At 37.8% G+C, this 19,569-nt stretch overlaps 1 protein-coding gene across 1 annotated transcript in view; it reads right to left on the reverse strand.

The window, feature by feature from the left end:
* The window catches only part of dock5 (dedicator of cytokinesis 5), a 54,402-nt gene that overhangs the window by 19,070 nt on the left and 15,763 nt on the right, over nt 1-19,569 (reverse strand). Inside the window, exons 14-33 of the mRNA XM_017719087.2 lie at nt 17,772-17,896; nt 16,842-16,940; nt 16,323-16,395; nt 16,038-16,141; nt 15,637-15,817; nt 15,400-15,497; nt 15,214-15,303; nt 12,312-12,412; nt 12,061-12,195; nt 11,526-11,637; nt 11,153-11,223; nt 9,916-10,022; nt 8,333-8,469; nt 7,922-8,017; nt 7,660-7,758; nt 6,009-6,179; nt 4,196-4,296; nt 3,882-3,940; nt 2,569-2,723; nt 14-99 (exon numbers count right to left, since the gene is read on the reverse strand). Coding sequence (XP_017574576.1) covers nt 14-99; nt 2,569-2,723; nt 3,882-3,940; nt 4,196-4,296; nt 6,009-6,179; nt 7,660-7,758; nt 7,922-8,017; nt 8,333-8,469; nt 9,916-10,022; nt 11,153-11,223; nt 11,526-11,637; nt 12,061-12,195; nt 12,312-12,412; nt 15,214-15,303; nt 15,400-15,497; nt 15,637-15,817; nt 16,038-16,141; nt 16,323-16,395; nt 16,842-16,940; nt 17,772-17,896 — 2,200 coding nt within the window. The remainder of the gene's footprint in view (nt 1-13; nt 100-2,568; nt 2,724-3,881; nt 3,941-4,195; nt 4,297-6,008; nt 6,180-7,659; nt 7,759-7,921; nt 8,018-8,332; nt 8,470-9,915; nt 10,023-11,152; nt 11,224-11,525; nt 11,638-12,060; nt 12,196-12,311; nt 12,413-15,213; nt 15,304-15,399; nt 15,498-15,636; nt 15,818-16,037; nt 16,142-16,322; nt 16,396-16,841; nt 16,941-17,771; nt 17,897-19,569) is intronic.

Consider the following 19,569-nt stretch of genomic DNA (forward strand, 5'->3'; position numbering starts at 1 on the left):
AAATAAAACTTACGTTTTCTCTAATAAAATTTTGTACTGCTCGTCACCACGACCTCCTTCAACCTCCTGGTCCAGCTTAGTGATTAATTCATGCTCAAACTGCAACAAAAAACACCACACACAAACATTCAGGCACTTTTCATATTTTGCTATTTTGCACGACACACACTCACCAAGCACTATGAAGAACACCTGTACACCTGAATGAAATGAAACACTCATTCATCTAATTAGCTAATAATGTGGCACAGTTGGAAATATGCAGTCTGGCCTGATGAATCTCAGAGGCAGACAGGTGGTAGGCTCGGAATTTGGAGTCAACAGCATGAATTGATTAATGCAAACTGTGTAGCATCAACAGTTCAGGATGGTGGTGTAATGGTGTGGGGAAGGTTTCCTTGGCATGCTTTGGATCTGTAAATACCAAATCAATGCTTGAATGCCACAACCTGTTTGAGTATTGTTGCTGATCATCTGCAGCCTTTTATTTCCAGAATTCACCTCCAAATGGGTGTCATCATGAATGTTACAATGAGTTCAGTTTTCTTCAGTGGCCTTTGCAGTTACCAGACCTGAATCCAACAGAACATCTTTGATGTATCGTGTAAATGGGAGATTCATAGAATGAAAGTGCACCAGAAAAATCTGCAGGAATTACATGATGCCATCTAGTTACTATGAACCACAATCCCAATGAAAGTTTCCAACATTTTATGGAATCAGCCTACATTTCTTGTGGTATGGTTTTGAGAGCAAAGGGAGGCCCTATTCAGAATAGTATGGTGCTCCTAATAAAGTGCTTGGTGAGCAGGTGTTTCACTGCACAGATGGGTTTAAATGCAGAGGTCTAATTTCACAGTGTGACAAATGGTTGTGAATTCTTAATTCTAATATACTGTAATTATGCATTAGTCATTTTAAGTGGAATTAGTCTCATGTTAATTTTTTTCTTTTTATAAACAGTAAAATGCTGTTGTCTGTACATGCCTGAAGCTGGATGGATGGGACATTGGCATCTTTAATGAGCGCTTAATTTTACTTTGCAGTTGCTGTCAGGACATTTTTGCATGACAGTATTAAAAAGGTGGAGACTTGTTTTTTTTTCCCCCCAAGTTACTGAATAAAGCTTTTGTCCCTGAGCCCACTGCTCACGCCTAATTAAAACTGCTTACTAAAATGAAAGAAGCATTGTGCTTGCTCTCCGCTTCCTTTTCAAAAGGGATGCATCAATACCAGTTTTCAGTGAGAGTTCATCATTTTTAGAAACTCCGCCTCTACAGACAGCTGCCTACAGCCACTTTCAAATAAAGATAAATTATTCAAACCAACACGATGTGTGCTGAGGACTGAGCAAACTGGATGAAAAACTGAGCAGTGCCACAAACTCTGTGCACTGAAGCTAAAAGCCAGGTGGTGATGTACAAGGTAGGATAACATGGTCTCTTCCACAGCCTGTTTTACAACAAAATTATCACATTAACATTTGTACCTGGCTATTCTATTCAGCCAAACAGAGTAAAGTCGGCACAGAGGGACCTTGTCTTCACCTGTTTTTGATTAAGATTAATTAAGATTAAGATTAATTAAGATTAAGATTAAGTGACCCTTATTAGTCCCACAAGCGTGAAGTGAATCACCACATACACACTAGTGGGCAGTGTGCACACTTGCCCGGAGCGGTGGGCAGCCCAATCCACAGCACCCGGGGAGCAGTTGCAGGTTAGGTGTCTTGCTCAAGGACACCTCAGTCATGTGCTGTCGGCTCTGGGGATCGAACCGGCGACCTTCCGGTCACGAGGCTGGAACCCAAACCTCCAGGCCACGACTGCCCCCTTTGGGATGCATTTGGGACTGGTTGTGTTTGTGTTTAAAATGTGCTAAAATGACAGTGTATTCCAGGCAAGAAAACATTGGAATGTTTCAAATGACCGACAGGTTTGTGTACACTTATCACGGAGTCAGTAACACTTCTGTGTGAGGCTCCTTCACCGTGTTTGTTTATTAATACAGAAGGATACACTCAGCTTACTTAAAAAGCTGGTGACGGAATATTGGTACTGGTGCATTTTTATGAGTACAAGTACATGATCGTGGTATCGGTATCGATGCATCTCAAGTTTTTAATCATGAATTTTTCCTCAGTGCATGCAAAGAATACCCATCCCAGCTGCAGTGCTGCTGTGACTGCCACACTGTAATGAACAGAAAGTAGCTTTACCATTACCTAGACATTTAAAAATTGCTGGGCCTCAAAGTGGCTGTCCTTCTACTTTCTGACTGTTTGCTTAAGGACATGGAATAAGTGTCAAAATTAAGAATTCTCTTCTCGATTATTAAACCAACAGGCTCTCATAATTTCAAAATTTTTATATCAAAATTCTAGACATCACACATAAATTAAAAATATTACGGAAAAAAAAATGGACAGAAAAAATAAGCATTATGCAGCCACAAGTGCTCTTAATTTTATTATCTCTTTGTCAAATGGACCTGATACAAACCTAATACAGCAAGCATCAATAGTTTGTTTAAATTTAGACCAGTGATTACAGCCCTCAAAAGACTCACCTTTTGGAAGGTGTGGTTGGGACTGAAGTGGTGTTCACACTGCATCATGTCAAAGAAGATGGGAATGGCGGCTTTCCTTAGATCTGGTTCTGGAACTAGTGTGACCTTCAAAATCGGGCCCACCATGGCAGGGATGAACTTCATCTTGTGAGGACCTACAGTCACAGAACCGCAGGGTTCAAAATTTTCACAAATAATGCAAGTGGGATCATAATCCCACCTGATAAATTGACAGAATTACTGTAGGCTGATGGCACACTTCATTACTCATATTATTAAAACTATTGTAACACCTGCAGAGAAGGCAATGTGCAAATCTAAACCCTATATTTTATTAAGAACAGTGCAAAGGACAACATATCAAATTTTTGATATCAAATCACAATTTTTTTTTTTTGCAAAAACATATGCCCATTTTGAATTTGATTCATGCAACATTTTTACCAGCCTTTTGTGACGCCTGTCCCAATTTTCTTTTTAAGTTATGTATATAAACCCACACAACTACTCACAACTAAGGGTAACTGGCAACAGAACAGAAGATTATTATTATTATTTTTATTATATATATATATATATATATATATATATATATATATATATATATATATATATATATATATATATATATATATATATATATATAAATAAAATATTATATATATAAAATACATATATATGTATTTTAGTATAAATTAGAATGGTCTTACACACACACACACACACACACACACACACACACACACACGTGTGTATATATATATATATATATATATATATATATATATATATATATATATATATATATATATATATATATATATATATATATATATATATATATATACACACACACACACACACACACACACATATACACACACATATACATATATATATATATATATATATATATATATATAGTATATATGTGTGTGTGTGTGTGTGTGTGTGTGTGTGTGTGTGTGTGTGTGTGGTCAATTAAATATGCTGAGCTTTAAAAGCCAAGAATTTAAGTCTTACCATTTTGTCTCAGGAAACATTACATTCAGTATTGGCGCGTTTCCTACTGTTTCACAGCACCCACTGACATCTCCAATTGCCAACATCCTTGTACAGCAGGCTCATTGACAAGACTAATTGCTATCTGCATGCATTTTCCATTTATCAGTCTCATGAGCATTTTCTCAAAATGGCATTTAGTCAGCTTGATTAATCAGCTGACAAATTTATCAGTCGACCCCTCCCTCAGTAAACCTTGTTTAGTACTTTGTCATCTCTCTAATTAGAGCAAACATAAGAAATGCTCCTACCAAGATTGTACCACGTGTCTCGTAGCTTAAAGCCAATGGTCTTCCTCATGTCCCCATACCTGCAAATTAAAGTTTTAGAAATACATTTGTGAATTAGTACACAAGAGTATAGAGTATACAACCCAAACAGAACAAGGCAATGGATGATAAAAAAAAAGGAAAGATTATTTACTAACATTAACATTAAGATTATTTACTAACATTAAAGATTAGTTACTAACATTTATCTCCTTAGCATTCAACATTCAAATTTAAGCTTTATATAATAAAGTGGCAGTTGTGCTGTAGCTTTGAAAACTGTGGAATGAACTCACTTGTTGAGAATTTTATTGCGTTTCTCAGGAGAGAAGGTCTCCAGTTGCAGTGATTTGTGGGTAATGAATGCAACAGTGAGGTGAAAGTAATTGTTCCAAAGCTATGCAGCAATAAGAGAAGAGGAAGAAGTTCTCTTTACACGGCTGAAAGGTTACACGAGAGAATGTTTAGCAACGGCCAATAAAAACAAATACAAAATATACATTTACTACAGTAATCCTTCCAACTTTGTTAAGAGTATATACACACACAGGCACACACTGCCTGCAGTGGTGTAATATTTAGCAATGACAAATAAAATTACATACAAAAAGTACACACTGTAATCCTCCCAACTCTCAACTAACAGGTACAGTCATATGAAAAATTAGGACACCCTATAAAACCTCGGTCTTAACATATTTAAAAATTTATACATTTGATCTTCATTTTAACAATATTAAAATGCGTACTTTACGTATTTATTTTTGTTGGCAATGGCATTACACCACTCCACACCTCGCCAACGCTTGCCATTGTGCACTATGATCTTAGGCCTATGTGCAGCTGCTAGGCCATGGAAACACATTTCATTAAGCTCCTGACACAGTTCTGTGTTGAAGTTGCTTGTAGAGACAATTTGGAACTCTTTAGTGGTCTACTAATCTGTGACTGAGCTATGCTGTTAATAGAGCTGTGTGTCAGGAGCTTAATGAATGAATGCACAATGCCAAGCGTTGACTGGAGCGGTGTAAAGCACCAGTTTGGGGAAGGTCCTTTCCTGGTCCAGTGTGAGTGTGCCCTAGTACTCAAAACAAGGTCCAAAAAGACAGGGTTTGATGAGTTTGGTGTGAGGGAACTCCAGGGATCTGCAAAGAGCCCTGATTTTAACCTCGTTGAACACCTTTGGGATGAACCAGCGCGTCGATTATGAGCCAGCCCTTTTGTGCAACATCAACGGCTGACCTCATAAATACTCTTGCTAAAGTTGCTGGAATTTTTACACACTGAACAGTCAAATATCCAGTGCCAGTGATAAAAGTGGCCACTGACAAAATTATAGAGGCTGAAAGACAAGCTACGCAGCAATAGATGAACAATTTTCTCTGACTTTACACTTACAAGGTGGACCAACATGGTAGGTGTGTCTAATAAAGTGGACAGTAAGTGAAGTGCGTTTTAAAAACTCCAGCAGCACTGCTACGTCTGATTCACTCACACCACTGCAACTCGCACTAACCCGTCACTGCCATGTCAGTATCACTGCAGTGCTGAGAATGGTCCACAACCCAAATAATACCTGCTCTGTGCTGGTCCTGTGGGGGGTCCTGATCATTGAGGAGCAGGGGAAAAGGGGGCTAAGAAAATATACAAAGAAATCACAGACTATAGTCTGCAATTGTAGGACAAAGTGCACCTACGTGGTGAGTGGGCCTGGTAAAATGGACAAGAGTGTAGACATAAGTAGGTGCACTCAATAAAGTGACTAGTTAGTGTTTATATAATAAGCAAATACATAAATGAATAAATAAGCGCACACACAATGATTCTCTAAACTACTATAAATGCAAAAGCACTGAAGCAGGTGCAAAAGGTTAAGAGGGTTGTATTGTAGTCCAACAAAATGCTTGTGATTCAACAACACTGGCGTAGTACTGAGGAGTCAGCACTCTCCTGCTAGCATGTTTAATTGCTTTATGACACTACATAAGCAGCACTTCACACTTTCAGACACGCTGGGGTCATATGACATGAGAGAACAGACGTCCGGGCGAAACTATTAGCCAATTGGAAGATGAAAAGATTTTTTTTTAAAAATGTCCCGAGACTAACCTGCAAATGGAAATAAGCAGGGTCCAGGAAGTACTGGTTGAGAACATCAGAGTACAAGTTTATGGCCCGCAGAAACACTTGCATTTGTAGGAGGTTCATGGTCATCCAATCAGAGGGGAATACATTTCCCATCATGTCCTTAAACATGATGAATGTCTCCATAAGGAAGTCCTGGTAAGGAGAAACATGAGCTCTACTGTAAGACAACATGCAGATGTATATACAGACAAATCAGGTGGTTAAATGTTTTGGCTAAAAAGATCATTTTATTTTTCAACTATTAGCCATTTCAGCATTTTGGTAAACACATTTCCTGTCATTTCAAGGCACTTAACAACCATAAGCCAAGCACAAAATTTGTTACAATAACAAGATAAAACTAATTAAAACAAATAGAAAGTCAGAGCAAGCAAAAACTATAATTATAAAAGAAACACTACAAATGAAGCCTGTGATGATGCAACTGGATGTGTGTACATTTTTATTTTTAATATCTTTAGTTATACTGTACCTTTCACATAAACATGTTAAGAAGTCCAGTCATTAGGACATTAATCACAAGGTGCTGTAAATGCATGATTTTCTTTCTAACACAAAGTCTAAGTTTTGGCATGGTTCAGAAATGGCTAAATGAGAAATTACAGAGAAAAAAATGAAAATTAAACGAAGTGTGAAAAGTAATCCTAATCTTAGGGGTTACAGATAAATAATGGGATTGAGTTTTTAATTTTTAATATGGCTTCAAATTATTATGTCTTCCATTAATGTAGGTCATCAAGGCTCTGACTAACCTGTAGAAATACTGTAATATGACTGAAGGGTGAAGTGCACAATCATTCTGCCCAGATACAAAATTGCAGGGGGGGGGGGGTCTGCAACGTCACTACACTAACTACACAGTTACCGAAGCTGTTTTAATGACGTTTTATCAAACAACTGGAGCAACATAGTATGAAACACAAATTCATGCGTGATCAAGCAGGAACATGCAAGGCGCTTCCATGTGTTAGCAGGTTGTTTTGGTTATAAACGCAGATTTACAACTTGATAAATAAATAAACAAACATCTGTGGCTCAACTTTGAGTTTTCTGCAAAAATATATTTTGCATAAACATTTTCTAACAAAACTATAAGCAACTTCCCAACAGGTTCTATTAACTGTGTTTAAGTGTGTCTCAAGGGAAGTCACACTTTATGTGCATATAAATGAACAGATTCAAGGTATAAGAATTAATAAAGTCAAAATAAGCCTAAAAAAAAAAAATTATGCTTCCTAAAGCCATCCTGTACTTTTAGATACAGGGTGAAAATTCACTAATTTGAAGGGATGTCTGGGTGCTTTAGGACATAAATAGAAAGCAGCCTGCATGTGATGAATCTTAATTTTTGGACTATAAATAATCAAAATAAAAGTAAAGTAAAAGAAGCTATTAAGAACAGTAAAATACATTTTTGCAAAAGCCAGAAATAGGAACAGGAACAAGAATATATTTTTCAAGAACTAAATAGACTCACTATTCGACCCACGCTTTTGGCCTTTCAAGATTCATTTGAAAAGGATTCGAGTCATTTAAGAACATACATGACCAATAAAAAGCTAAGGACTTCTTGAAGTGCCTTTGACTTTAACAAAAGGAGACCTGGACTTACAATGATGTCCTGCCTGGTTTTAAAGGTGCTTATGTAGAGGGCATAGTGTGCATCTTCCATCTGATTCAAGACAGCAATCATGCAAGCCAGGTAATGTCCCTATGCCCAGAGCAAAACAGGGAGAATGCATCAAGTTTGTTATATATTACAACACCCTGTAAAAAGTCATTGCTACAGCATTAACACATTTTTAACAGTTTTTCTTAATAGTTTAAACAAAATCGCAATCAAAGTTTTACTTGACTGATTCCGAGAAACACACAATTAGAGGAGAGTCTCTGCTCATGCCGATGACTGTGCGGTTGACCCTCCGCAAGAGACGCTCCATAATTAATTGTACATGACCCCCCATGGGACCCTGGGGAAATTAGTGGAGACAACACAGGGAAAAAGGATGAACAAACAAACGAATGAATGAGATTGGACTGACACCAGAAACAGCTAAATTTGTGCAGACAGTACTTTACAGTTTCAGGTGAGGTAACCTGAATGACTTGAAATTGTCTCTTAATTGCACAAAACTGCTCATGGACTGCATGGCTGAACAAAACTGGCATGTATTTCTTGCTTGCACGTAACAATATTGGAGCCGTAGTGGTCAATGACAGTCCACGTCAACATGTAAAGGCCTATGACCATGAAAAGTGAATTTTTTTTCTGCTGAGAGACAAACCATGTCTTTGCGGTCTAGCATGTCCAGTACAGTACTCAGAAGTTGCACACAGGCCTCATGGTCAGGCTTATTGGAGCGATCATCCAGCTGGCCACTAAGCTGGTCTGCGAGCAGGGGCAACAGCACATTACGGCAGTCTGGAAAAAGAGAAACGCTATTCACCTGATGCGCTTTTTACATTTTTAAAAAATTCTTCCTATTAATTTTGCTAAATTCACCAATATCAGCATAGCTCAATGTGAACTAACTTAGCCGCCCCCCCCCCCCGCCACTCTCTCCTCCCAAGACATAACCAGGTGTCTTCAGTTTAGAAGTACATTATAAAGCACTGATAATAAGAATAGATATAACTTAAAATTAATATTTAAAAAAATGATAAAATACATAAATAAAAACAAAAAAAACTAACAAAAACATTCAACAAATATAATAATAATAATAATAATAATAATAATAATAATAAATTTATAGGAAAGAGATGTTATTTTCAGATATTTTCAAATTAAAAATACAAATGAACAAACAAACAAAACAAATAACCTACACCTAGAATGGAAGCCATTCATATAAAATCACTCATACAAGTCACCCCTGGGGACCCAAGCCAGTCCAGTCTTAACCCTCAGACCATAAACCTGGTTCCAGGTCAGTATCTAGTGTTATGAAGTACAGCATAAAATCATTTATCACATTGTAAAACAGGTTGTGTCTCCCTAATCAGAGGTCTGTAAACCCTGAATGTATGTTATAAAAGGTAACAGAGTATCAAAAACATTTTTTAATCCCTTATGGTGAACAATTTCAGACCAATCAAGCAAGAATCCCAAATCAGGATTAGATTGCTTGCTTACTATTAAAGTTTGAGGAAAAAAAAAAAATGCATCTGATTTGGATCACAGATATTCTGAGGTATAACAAAGCTGACAAAAACCATCCGTCTTCATGGCTAAATAAAACTAGTATCTGTGAGAGTGTAGAAGAGTGTAATAAATCCAGTGTAACAAATAATTTGGTTAGGCACCCCTGCTAAAGATGCTTCAACATTTCAATAACAATGTTATTTCTTCACAAACGTTTTCACTTTTATTTCACAAGTGAACACATGTTTATTAAGTAGTGACATGGGTGTCTATTTTGTCAGACAGTCCAGAACCACCTGCAGCGTTTGTTCCTACGCCTGTAAGTCGGCTTTTAGACTACAACCTTAATTTAGCAAAACTTGGCTCTGAGCACAGACACTTCACACTTGATGCTGCCAATTAGCTGCCTAATGTCATCCGTTTGCTCAGGTGCATTGCTGGCAACACAGTCCTTGCTACTTTTAGCCAGCTTGCTTTTTGTGTTCACCCTTGGCATGTTTATTCTCCCACTTTGCAATCATTGTTTCCAGAGTGTGGTACTATTTATCATGTGGGACCACAGCACCAAGAAATCAAAGAAAAAAAGCAAATGAAGCAAAACTTTTCCACAGAGCAGAGGCTTCCAGCGTTATCACACTGCCATCTTCCAAACTTTTTGCTATGCTTCTACCAGTAATATAAATGCCCAGTAAATTCCACATACAGTTTAAGGGAGTTTCTCACCTGGCAATTTGAAAAGGTCACTCTCCACAATCTTCACCATACAGCCCAGTTTTTGTCTCACCAGCTGAGAGTCTGGAATGCTCTCAATAAACTTAGCCAGCAGAACACTTCCACAGCAAGAGAGAAATTTGTAGATAAACAGTATTTTCAATACTTTTTTAGATGTACCATTAATGCATGCTAAAATGAATAAATATCAATTTTACTTATCAGTGTGTTCATTAATCATTTCCAAACCTCTCCTCATGAAAGACCAGTATTATGACAATTTATTAAGACTATACAATAGCTGGGAGCGTCCAAGATAAATGTGGTTTCAGATAGCTCAAAAGGTATCATCTGTTTGTGTGACAACAGAAAAACCTGATAACTGTTTACTGTATTATTTGCACACTTATTACCAAAATAAATTGAAATAAGGTGCTTAAGTGTCTAGGATGTTTTGCATACTACATACACAGACACACACAGGGCTGGGAGGTAATGGAATACAAATTCAGACCTTACTTACTTACTTGCGCACACATATATATATATATATATATATATATATATATATATATATATATATATATATATATATATATATATACACACACACACACATACATATTATATATATATATATATATATATATATATATATATATATATATATATATATATATATTTTCCCCCCACACACACATACGGGGATATTTACCCATTAAGAAAGACATTTTAGAATCAGCACACAACACGCAGCAAACATGCTTGTCAGACAAATTCTAAAAAGGACCTCAAATAATGGCCTCTTAACACTGTAGATCCTGCTAAAGCCTGGGGAGACCGATAAATCAATGAATCAGTTATTAATCTCAGTGTTACCGAGCACTTTTAAAGGAATGAGCAAACTAATAATCCTCAGTAGTCAACATGTTCGCAAGTGATAAGTTTAACAATGGTATTGTACTATACCACTCTTAAGGAGATAGTGGGACTGAAGCAAGCGGTGAGAGACGATTTTTTATAAGGAATTTTTATGAAACATTACCAAAACAGTTGCATGAAGAAAACTGGCAACCAATAACAGCAAGAAAACATTTAGGACAGTGTTTTGAGTTTTCAGCCATCACTAGTGTTTCAAAGTATTTTGCCCAACACACACACACACACACACACACACACACACACACACACACACACACACACACCCCCCAAAAGCACTCATATTTGGCAGACTGCTGTGACTGTTTACCTGAGCTCCACTGGATCAAAAACATATTGGATGTCATTGATGATGGTGGGAAGGTATTTTAAAATTGCTCCCTGGGGAAGAAAAAAAAAAAAAAAAAAAAAGAGACGAAGAGTGAAATATACCAGCTTTAGATCACTCTAGGTTGATGAAAAAGATACAGATGAAAGACATGTATAGTTTTTTTCTTTTGATTATGAAACTCTTGCACCTTTCAAAAATGCAAATTTTCATAGTTACAATAAGTGGTTTCTGTGACTTAGTTATCTACATAGTCCAAATAAATTCTGTTTTCAAAATAATATTATAATCCCTTATATTCAAAACATTTTATGGACTTGATACATTCAAAAATGAAAAAAAGCTCCCCACTCACCTTTATCTTCACAGCTTCATCCAGAGGCCTGTCCATCAGAGTGTTGATGGACAGGAAAAGTGCCCGAATGGAGTCGAAAAACTCATCCCCATCCTTACTGTTCCCATAAAATCTAAGAGACATGAGACGCAGCAAAAATTCATCATCTGTCAGTCTTATCAATATACTGGTAGTTCCTCTCCAGCAAGATGTCCTCTATACACAAACACATCAGCGTATATGAAAGACTTCATAACTGTGTTCCTGCAGTTCATTATATTTCATAGTAATGAATAATGTAGTGTCCTACAGCAAGGAATATTCAGGATGAAAGCAACCTTCCTTGAAGCACTGATACAGTCCCTTGCATTGGTTTATAACATACAATGTGTATACACACACACACACACACACACACACACACACACACACACACACACACACACACACACACACACACACACAACAATATTTCTCAAACCATCTTGACTAATTAGCAAAACAACAAATTAAAAGAACAAAAGCCTGTTGTGTATTCCTGGGCTGTGTAACCTACCTGAGATAAAGGATGCGAGACTGTACAATGAAGCGGAAAAGGTACTTGAAGGCTTTTAGGGCAGCATAGAGCCTCTCTATGTGAGCTGGATCCTCTGTGTGACCAACATAATAATTCAACACCTTCGTCAATTTCCTGCAAGTATAAAAAGATCAAGGTGAAATTGTGATGGTGTGTATACATGACAGATGCTTGCTTGTGAGACAGAAAAAATACTAAAAAAAGAATAAAAAAAAAAAATAAATTCTTACATGTAAGCTAGTGTGGCACTGAAGTGCTGGTTTATGTAAGTCTCGAGAACTGGGTTGAAGTGCTGAAATTTTATGTCCCCAATCAGTGAGATTATAAACACCTGGCCAAAGAAGATGAAACGAGAATTAATTTGTTGCAGTTATTGAGAGTGCATACAGTACAATACATACAGCAGTACAAGAAAAGGATACCAGCTGCTGTCAGTCATTCTGTGGATTTAGAATATATAATATACACTTATAAAATATGGATGTAGAATATAGAGGTTATACATGTAGTTAATCATGTAATGCTGATTATAGTTGCTGCACTAAGTTAAAAAAAAAAAAAAAAAAAAAAAAAAAAAAAAAAAAAAAAAAAAAAAAAAAAAACAAACCACCATCAAGTCAAAACCAAAAATGAACAACCTTAGTTGAAGTGACATAATAATGCCAATGCCCATGGTTCTGGAAAGAGATGCCCAACAAGCTCGTATAGATGTGATGGCCAGGTGTCCACATAAATTTGGGCAAACAGTATATTTAGTACAATATATTTGTAGTATGATCATTTAAATATTGGCATGGTTTATGAAACCTAGACAAATGCACTATTTTGCCAAAAGTATTCGCTCATCTGCCTTAACACGCATACGAACTTGAGTGACATCCCATTCTTAATCCATAGGGTTTTATATGATGTCGGCCCACCCTTTGCAGCTATAACAGCTTCAACTCTTCTGGAAAGGCTTTCCACAAGGATTAGGAGTATGTTTATGGCCTGGCTTGCAGTCTCCACTCCATTTCACCCTAAAAGTGTTCTATCGGGTTGAGGTCAGGGCTAGTCAAATTCTTCCACACCAAACTGGCTCATCCATATCTTTATGGACCTGCTTTGTGCACTGGTGCGCAGTCATGTTGGAACAGGAAGGGGCTGTCCCCAAACTGTTCCCACAAAGTTGGGAGCATGAAATTGTCCAAAATCTCTTGGTGCTGAAGCTTTAAGAGTTCCTTTCACTGGAACGAAGGGGCCGAGCCCAACTCCTGAAAAACAACCCCACACCATAATCCCCCCTCCACCGAACTTTACACCTCAGCACAATGCAGTCAGACAAGAACCGTTCTCCTGGCAACTGCCAAACCCAGACTCATTCATAGGATTGCCAGACGGAGAAGCGCGATTGGTCACTCCAGAGAACACGTCTCCACTGCTCTAGAGTCCAGTAGCGGCGCTTTACACCACTGCATTCCATGCTTTGCATTGCGCTTGGTGACATAAGGCTTGGATGCAGCTGCTCGGCCATGGAAACCCATTCCATGAAGCTCTCTACGCTGTTCTTGAGCTGATCTGAAAGCCACATGAAGTTTGGAGGTCTGTAGTGATTGACTCTGCAGAAAGTCTGTGACCTCTGCACACTATGCCCCTCAGCATCCGCTGACCCCACTCCGTCATTTGCGTGGCCGACCACTTTGTGGCTGAGCTGCTGTCGTTCCCAATCGCTTCCACTTTGTTTTAATCCCACTGACAATTGACTGTGGAATATTTAGTAGTGAGGAAATTTCATGACTGGACTTGTTGTACAGGTGGCGTCCGATCACGGTACCACGCTGGAACTCACTGAGCTCCTGAGAGCGACCAATTCTTTCACTAATGTCTGTAGAAGCAGTCTGCAGGCCTAGGGGCTCGGCTTTATACACCTGTGTCCATGGAAGTGATTGGAACACCTGAATTCAATGATTTGGATGGTGAGTGAATACTTTTGGCAATATAGTGCATTTGAAAGTAAAATAAATGTAAAACAGTGTACTACCAGTGTTTTACCTTTATATTTAATTTGTTTTAGATAAATATGAAAGAGGGGTTATCTGATAAAGGAATAACTCATTCCACTTTGGGTATATTCACAGATATCTTACAATTCTAAACAGAATGTAAGCAGTAAGAATTAAAATGTTACATTTTTGCTTGGTCCATCCTGGGGCCATTTCCACATATCCTAGGATTTTACCATTTAGCAGTCATTCAGTATCTCAAGACAATGTCTTTCATATCTTAAAAGTTAATTATTCTGAATAAGAGCTTTGCTATTTTGAAAGTGAAACATTTGAACCTCCATATCTCAAAACTGTATTGAACACAAATAAAACCTTGTCGGTCTAAGCCAATGGTGTGCTAGTTCCAATACTCATAAGTCTCTACTCTTACTGACACTAATCGCCCTTGCATGATGCCATATATGCAGAACACACTGCAATGTAGTCATCACAACATTCTGATGTATTCCATAAGAAGTTATATTTATTCTGCCATAGGCCAAGCCCAGAGAGCCAGGTGTTCTGGGCGAGGGTGAAAGATTTCCACTTGCACCTGCGAGAACAGGTGTCTGCACAATGGAAGGAGCCATGGCTGAGTGATGGGGAGAAGAGGGGCCATCCTACGGGCCCCTAGCATCCGGTCTGTAGAATTCATCCAAATTAACTTCTCTTAACTAGACTGAGCTCAGTAACTAAGGATTTTGCAACAAAAACTATGTGCTGCTACCATAGTATTAGTAAATTAACAGATGAGGAGAAAATAATTAAACAAACAAACAAACAAAAATCACAGACTCTCGCATGGCCAACCCATAGAAAACACTCTGGTTATGCACCTCAACATTTTATTTCTGTTTAAAATTAAATTAGTGCTTCAATCCACTTCTTATTCTCATTGCTTGTGGGGACATTAAACTGCAACTATATTGTAGTTTTCATTGTGTTTGAGCATCATGATATGCTACAATAACATGTTGATATCACTTCTGCAGTAGTTATTTGGTGTTGAAGAGGACCACAGGCAATGGATATGGGGTGCCATCAAGTCAAAGATCTCGTGCCATACTTCATCTTCATTATCTCATTTAAAAAACAAATCTGTGCTTACCAATGCATTGAACACTAAGGAATCATAAGTATCCTCCTCAGAAGTATCCATCATGATGTTAAAGAGAGCATCCAGTGTGTCCTGAAGAAACTACAGGTAAAAGGGAAAAAAAAAAAATGTTGAAATGGCTATTCAGAACATCAAGCTTTTGCACTTTTATGAACTTGCAAGGGTATGAAATCCAACCTTAACAATCTCTCCTCCATCAACTTCCATCAGTCTCTGAAGATTCTCCTCCAATTTGTCAGGATTTGATCTCCAGTTGAGAAGCCCCAGAAGATCCACTAAAACACAAAGAGAGGAGTCTGAATATTATATATAAGGTCCACTTAAAATTGTAGTCTTTCCTTAAGTTTTGGAAGCATGCTTGACCTGTACTCTTATATCTCTGGTAAATCCATGAGAACAGTTTTCATTCCGTACCGTTCTGTGTGAGCTTTGTTGAGCAGGTGAGTGTGCTGATCTGGAAGCTGTCCCTAGTGACTGGGATGAGACTTGAATTCTGGAAAGGTTTTCCACTCTGTCTCTCATACTCCTCAACCTCAGCCCAGCAGCCTGGCAGAGTCAGACAGGTCTTGGCATCTTCTGCTTTTTTTACATCCACCTATGTAAAGAGACAATAATTTACCCTGTACACAAACCTGTGCAAACAAACAAAACACTCTTATGATTACTCTTATAAAGTAACATAGTTTAGTCTGTGTGTGTGTCATTACTGCCAAGCCTTGCAGGCAAGCACACATCTGCCACTATACATTTCTTTGGCCTGGGCAATCAAGCTGCAGGAAAAAGAAAAGGTTTGAAAAGCAGGGGTCCTGGTCCACCTTGTAGACAATTAGGTCATGTTTTCCATCTCGCAGAGTGGTACCATCTGACTTCATCAGCCGAACAAAAGCCATTCCAAATGGTTTTTCAGACTTATCTCTAGCTGCAAGACAATACAGCATATAATACAGCATATAATTTAACTGATTAAAACACATCACACAGACAGTAAAAGTATGAAAAATAGATTAATTCAAATAAACATATATAGTAAATGAGTGTTAGTGTTAGTATACTGTTTTTCTTTTTCAATATTATCTGAAAGAAATGTTAAAATAGCCTACAATCTTGAGAGGATCTGTGTCTGAAAGTCATGCTGAGATGACAGCGGCACACATCCTCTATGGGGATGGCCACCTAATGGAAATAAAAGCATGGACGTAAACCAGGTTTCCCCACAAAGCGCATTCACCTTCCTTAAGTTAGTCATAACCAACAATCTTCCCCTGGCAAAATCCATTATGCACAGTGTGTTCATCAGATGACATCTTAAATTAAACTTACACTAACAAAAAATTAACATAACATTGCACTATAAAGTCGAACCAATTACATAGTTACTGAACTGACTCCAAGTCGAACCTTTAATGTATCTATTGTAGCAACTTTAAGAACTTTATTATTTTAAAGGCTGTGTAACCATAGCCTGTAATTTGCTTAAGACCAGGAAAATAAACAGTGAGACAACAAGCTGCAGAAAACATGTCTAAAAAATACAGAGGCCTCACACATTACATTAAAACATTACCAGATAACGGCAGCTGAAATACTGCCAACTGTACTACTAGTAAAGCTGCCTTTACCTTCACTGTCTCATTCCAGCATGGCTGCTTCACCTGGTAGTAAATGACCGACTTGTATTCAGTGATCCCCTCATAGCCTGCTCCTGGGAATATGGCTTTCTAATCAGAGAATGAAAAGAACATGAGTTTATCACTTTCTTTCCAATTGCCCATAATATAATCGATTAATATTAAAGTATGTAATTTTTTTATTGTATAGTAATGGTAATTTTTTTTTTAATGTGTGAGTGGAGGTGTATTTTAATCATTACATGACAGTAAAGCATTTTTCAATCCAGTATGGCTTCTTAATGTGCAATTCCAGCAATTTTTCAAAACTTCTGCATAATTCAATCATTAAGATGAACAAAAGTAGGCAAATTCATTTTGAGTGGTTTGATGCAAAATGCTCCATTCCAAAGAAACTGACCGGTACCAGAATTGTTCACAGTGGTGCTGATCGGAACCAAACATCTGAAGAGTTTCATGCCTCTAAAAGATACCTCACAGATATCTACTACATAAAATGATTACTAATTGCCTGATGCCTTACAATAGCTTTTGAAGTTTTGGCTTTACATCTTTTTCCCTAATTATGGAGAGGTACCTTCAGGGCAGTGTAAGGCAAAATAATACACAAAGGTTTTTGTTTTTTTTCTTTTCAGATTTACTACTATTATACCATTATCAACATTACATTTAGGCATACTGGTAGTTTGAGATAGCAAATAAAATGGCTTGTATTTGTGAATCCTGGTTCCCCATCACCACCACTGAAATTTGAGTCAGACAGATGAGACAGACCGGAGCATTTCACCTCAAACCAGACTGGATGACTTTGTTAAACTTGAAGCCACTGAATTATGCAGGAACTTTGAAAAATTGGGGGAATTCCCATTAAAAGTTTAACAGCCTACTCTCTACTTCTTCAATAATGTACTGTTTGTTTACCTCTATCGGATTCCCTTCATCATCAAGTACACTCATCACAACCTCTACGTTCTTAGGTGTCTTTTTCTTGCCACGGTCAAACTCTCCCTGTAGCAGCGTCACGTAGATGTCATTTCTCACGTTTCCTGTGTGGAGACAAACACTGGCTGCATGTGTGTAACACCAGGCCTGCGCAAAACAGTCATTTCACAAATCCATAGAAACTTAATTACATTCATCAGCTTTTGTGGGTACATAATATTCATGTACCAGCAGCTCAGAAGTGGACAGGAGAGTCCTTCAGGGAGTCATCAGCACAACCCAGAATATCATCGGCTGCTCGCTGCCCTCCCTGGAGGAGGTCTTCAGGTCCTGCTGCCTCGGCAGGGCAGCTAATATACTGAAAGACCCATCCTCATCCTACTCAGCCTGGTCATCATCTGTATGACCCGTTATCCTCAGGCAGACGCCGCAGGTCCATCACATCACATCATGGAAAAACACACTTAAGAACAGCTTCTACCCCAGTGCAATAAGAGAACTGGACCCTGCCCAATGCGAACATTACCACCCAGGCACTAACAACACAGGACTAGAGTGTCTACCTGCACCCATCCAAAACATATTCAAGGGGTATTAAAAGATATAAACAAAACATTCATTTTGCACCTTATATTTATTATTAAACTGCACCATTTGTAAACAGAAACACTGCCATTCACATTCATGCAATACCATAGCTGCCACATTCTTTTATATTCCACCCCTTTTTATTTTACTCTTTAATTTTAATTTATAGGCTTTTTATTTTTACTTTTTAGAATTTTAAATTGTAGTCTTTCCATTTAATATTGTGCATTTCATATTAGCTTATATTTTATTCCAAGTTCGGATTGCTGCCCAATTTCATTGCACTCTGTGCCATGACAAAGTATCTTGAAATCCTATGAATAATACAACTATTGTACACCGTTATATACAGATAAGGAGAAGTAATATATTGAATAATCGATGATTAATGTTATGTTATGAAGTTCCTAAATGGGTTTGGCACCACCCGCTGGTTGGTCAGCGTATTACAGCCTCTGTATATACAGGTGACTGGGCGCAGCCTCGGCAGCGGAGTGTTTGCACGCTGGCGCGGGGAAACCAGCTTCGTATGTTCAGTTCAGAAAAACTGTAAATAACTCTAAACTGTTGTAGTGCTCGACTTTTGTCCCTACTGTCTTGAAATGCATGTAACAGAGACCAGTATACCCAGTTGGGCTTTTCCAAGACGCTTTATTTAAAGAGCTATAAATTCGAAGCTAAACCTGAGCTGAACGGTGTAACGACAGCCCGTTTCTTCAGTCGTCCGCTGGCTGAAGCACCAACAGAGGCTCATACTCTGGTTGCCCTGCACATTACAGATGTGTCCTATTCGTGTTTTAATGTGTGTTAGAACAGCGTGAATGAGCACAGCGATGCTGGCTGGTTAACTCGCTTATTTTTAGGTGCACCATGTGCTCTGAATGCCATATTTCGTGTTCGCCACCAGATGGCACTATTTGACCTTTTTGTTGATGTTCCATTAACTGAAAAAGACGTAGCTGAAAAATAGAATTCATATTGATATTGTGACAATTGACCGTGATGTAAGTGTAAAATGTAGACTGGTATAAATCTAAAAAAAAAAAAAAAAAAAAACTGAATATGATATGAAAACACAAGCACTTCCACCACTATATGATCGTAGTCATTTGTAAAGGTAATTGTATTATTTTCCTGAATTATATCCGTCATGTCATCGGTTTATCTTGGAAATATATTTAGACTACCG

This window comes from Pygocentrus nattereri, chromosome 28 (genome assembly GCF_015220715.1).
Source record: "Pygocentrus nattereri isolate fPygNat1 chromosome 28, fPygNat1.pri, whole genome shotgun sequence".
NCBI classification, from domain to species: domain Eukaryota; kingdom Metazoa; phylum Chordata; class Actinopteri; order Characiformes; family Serrasalmidae; genus Pygocentrus; species Pygocentrus nattereri.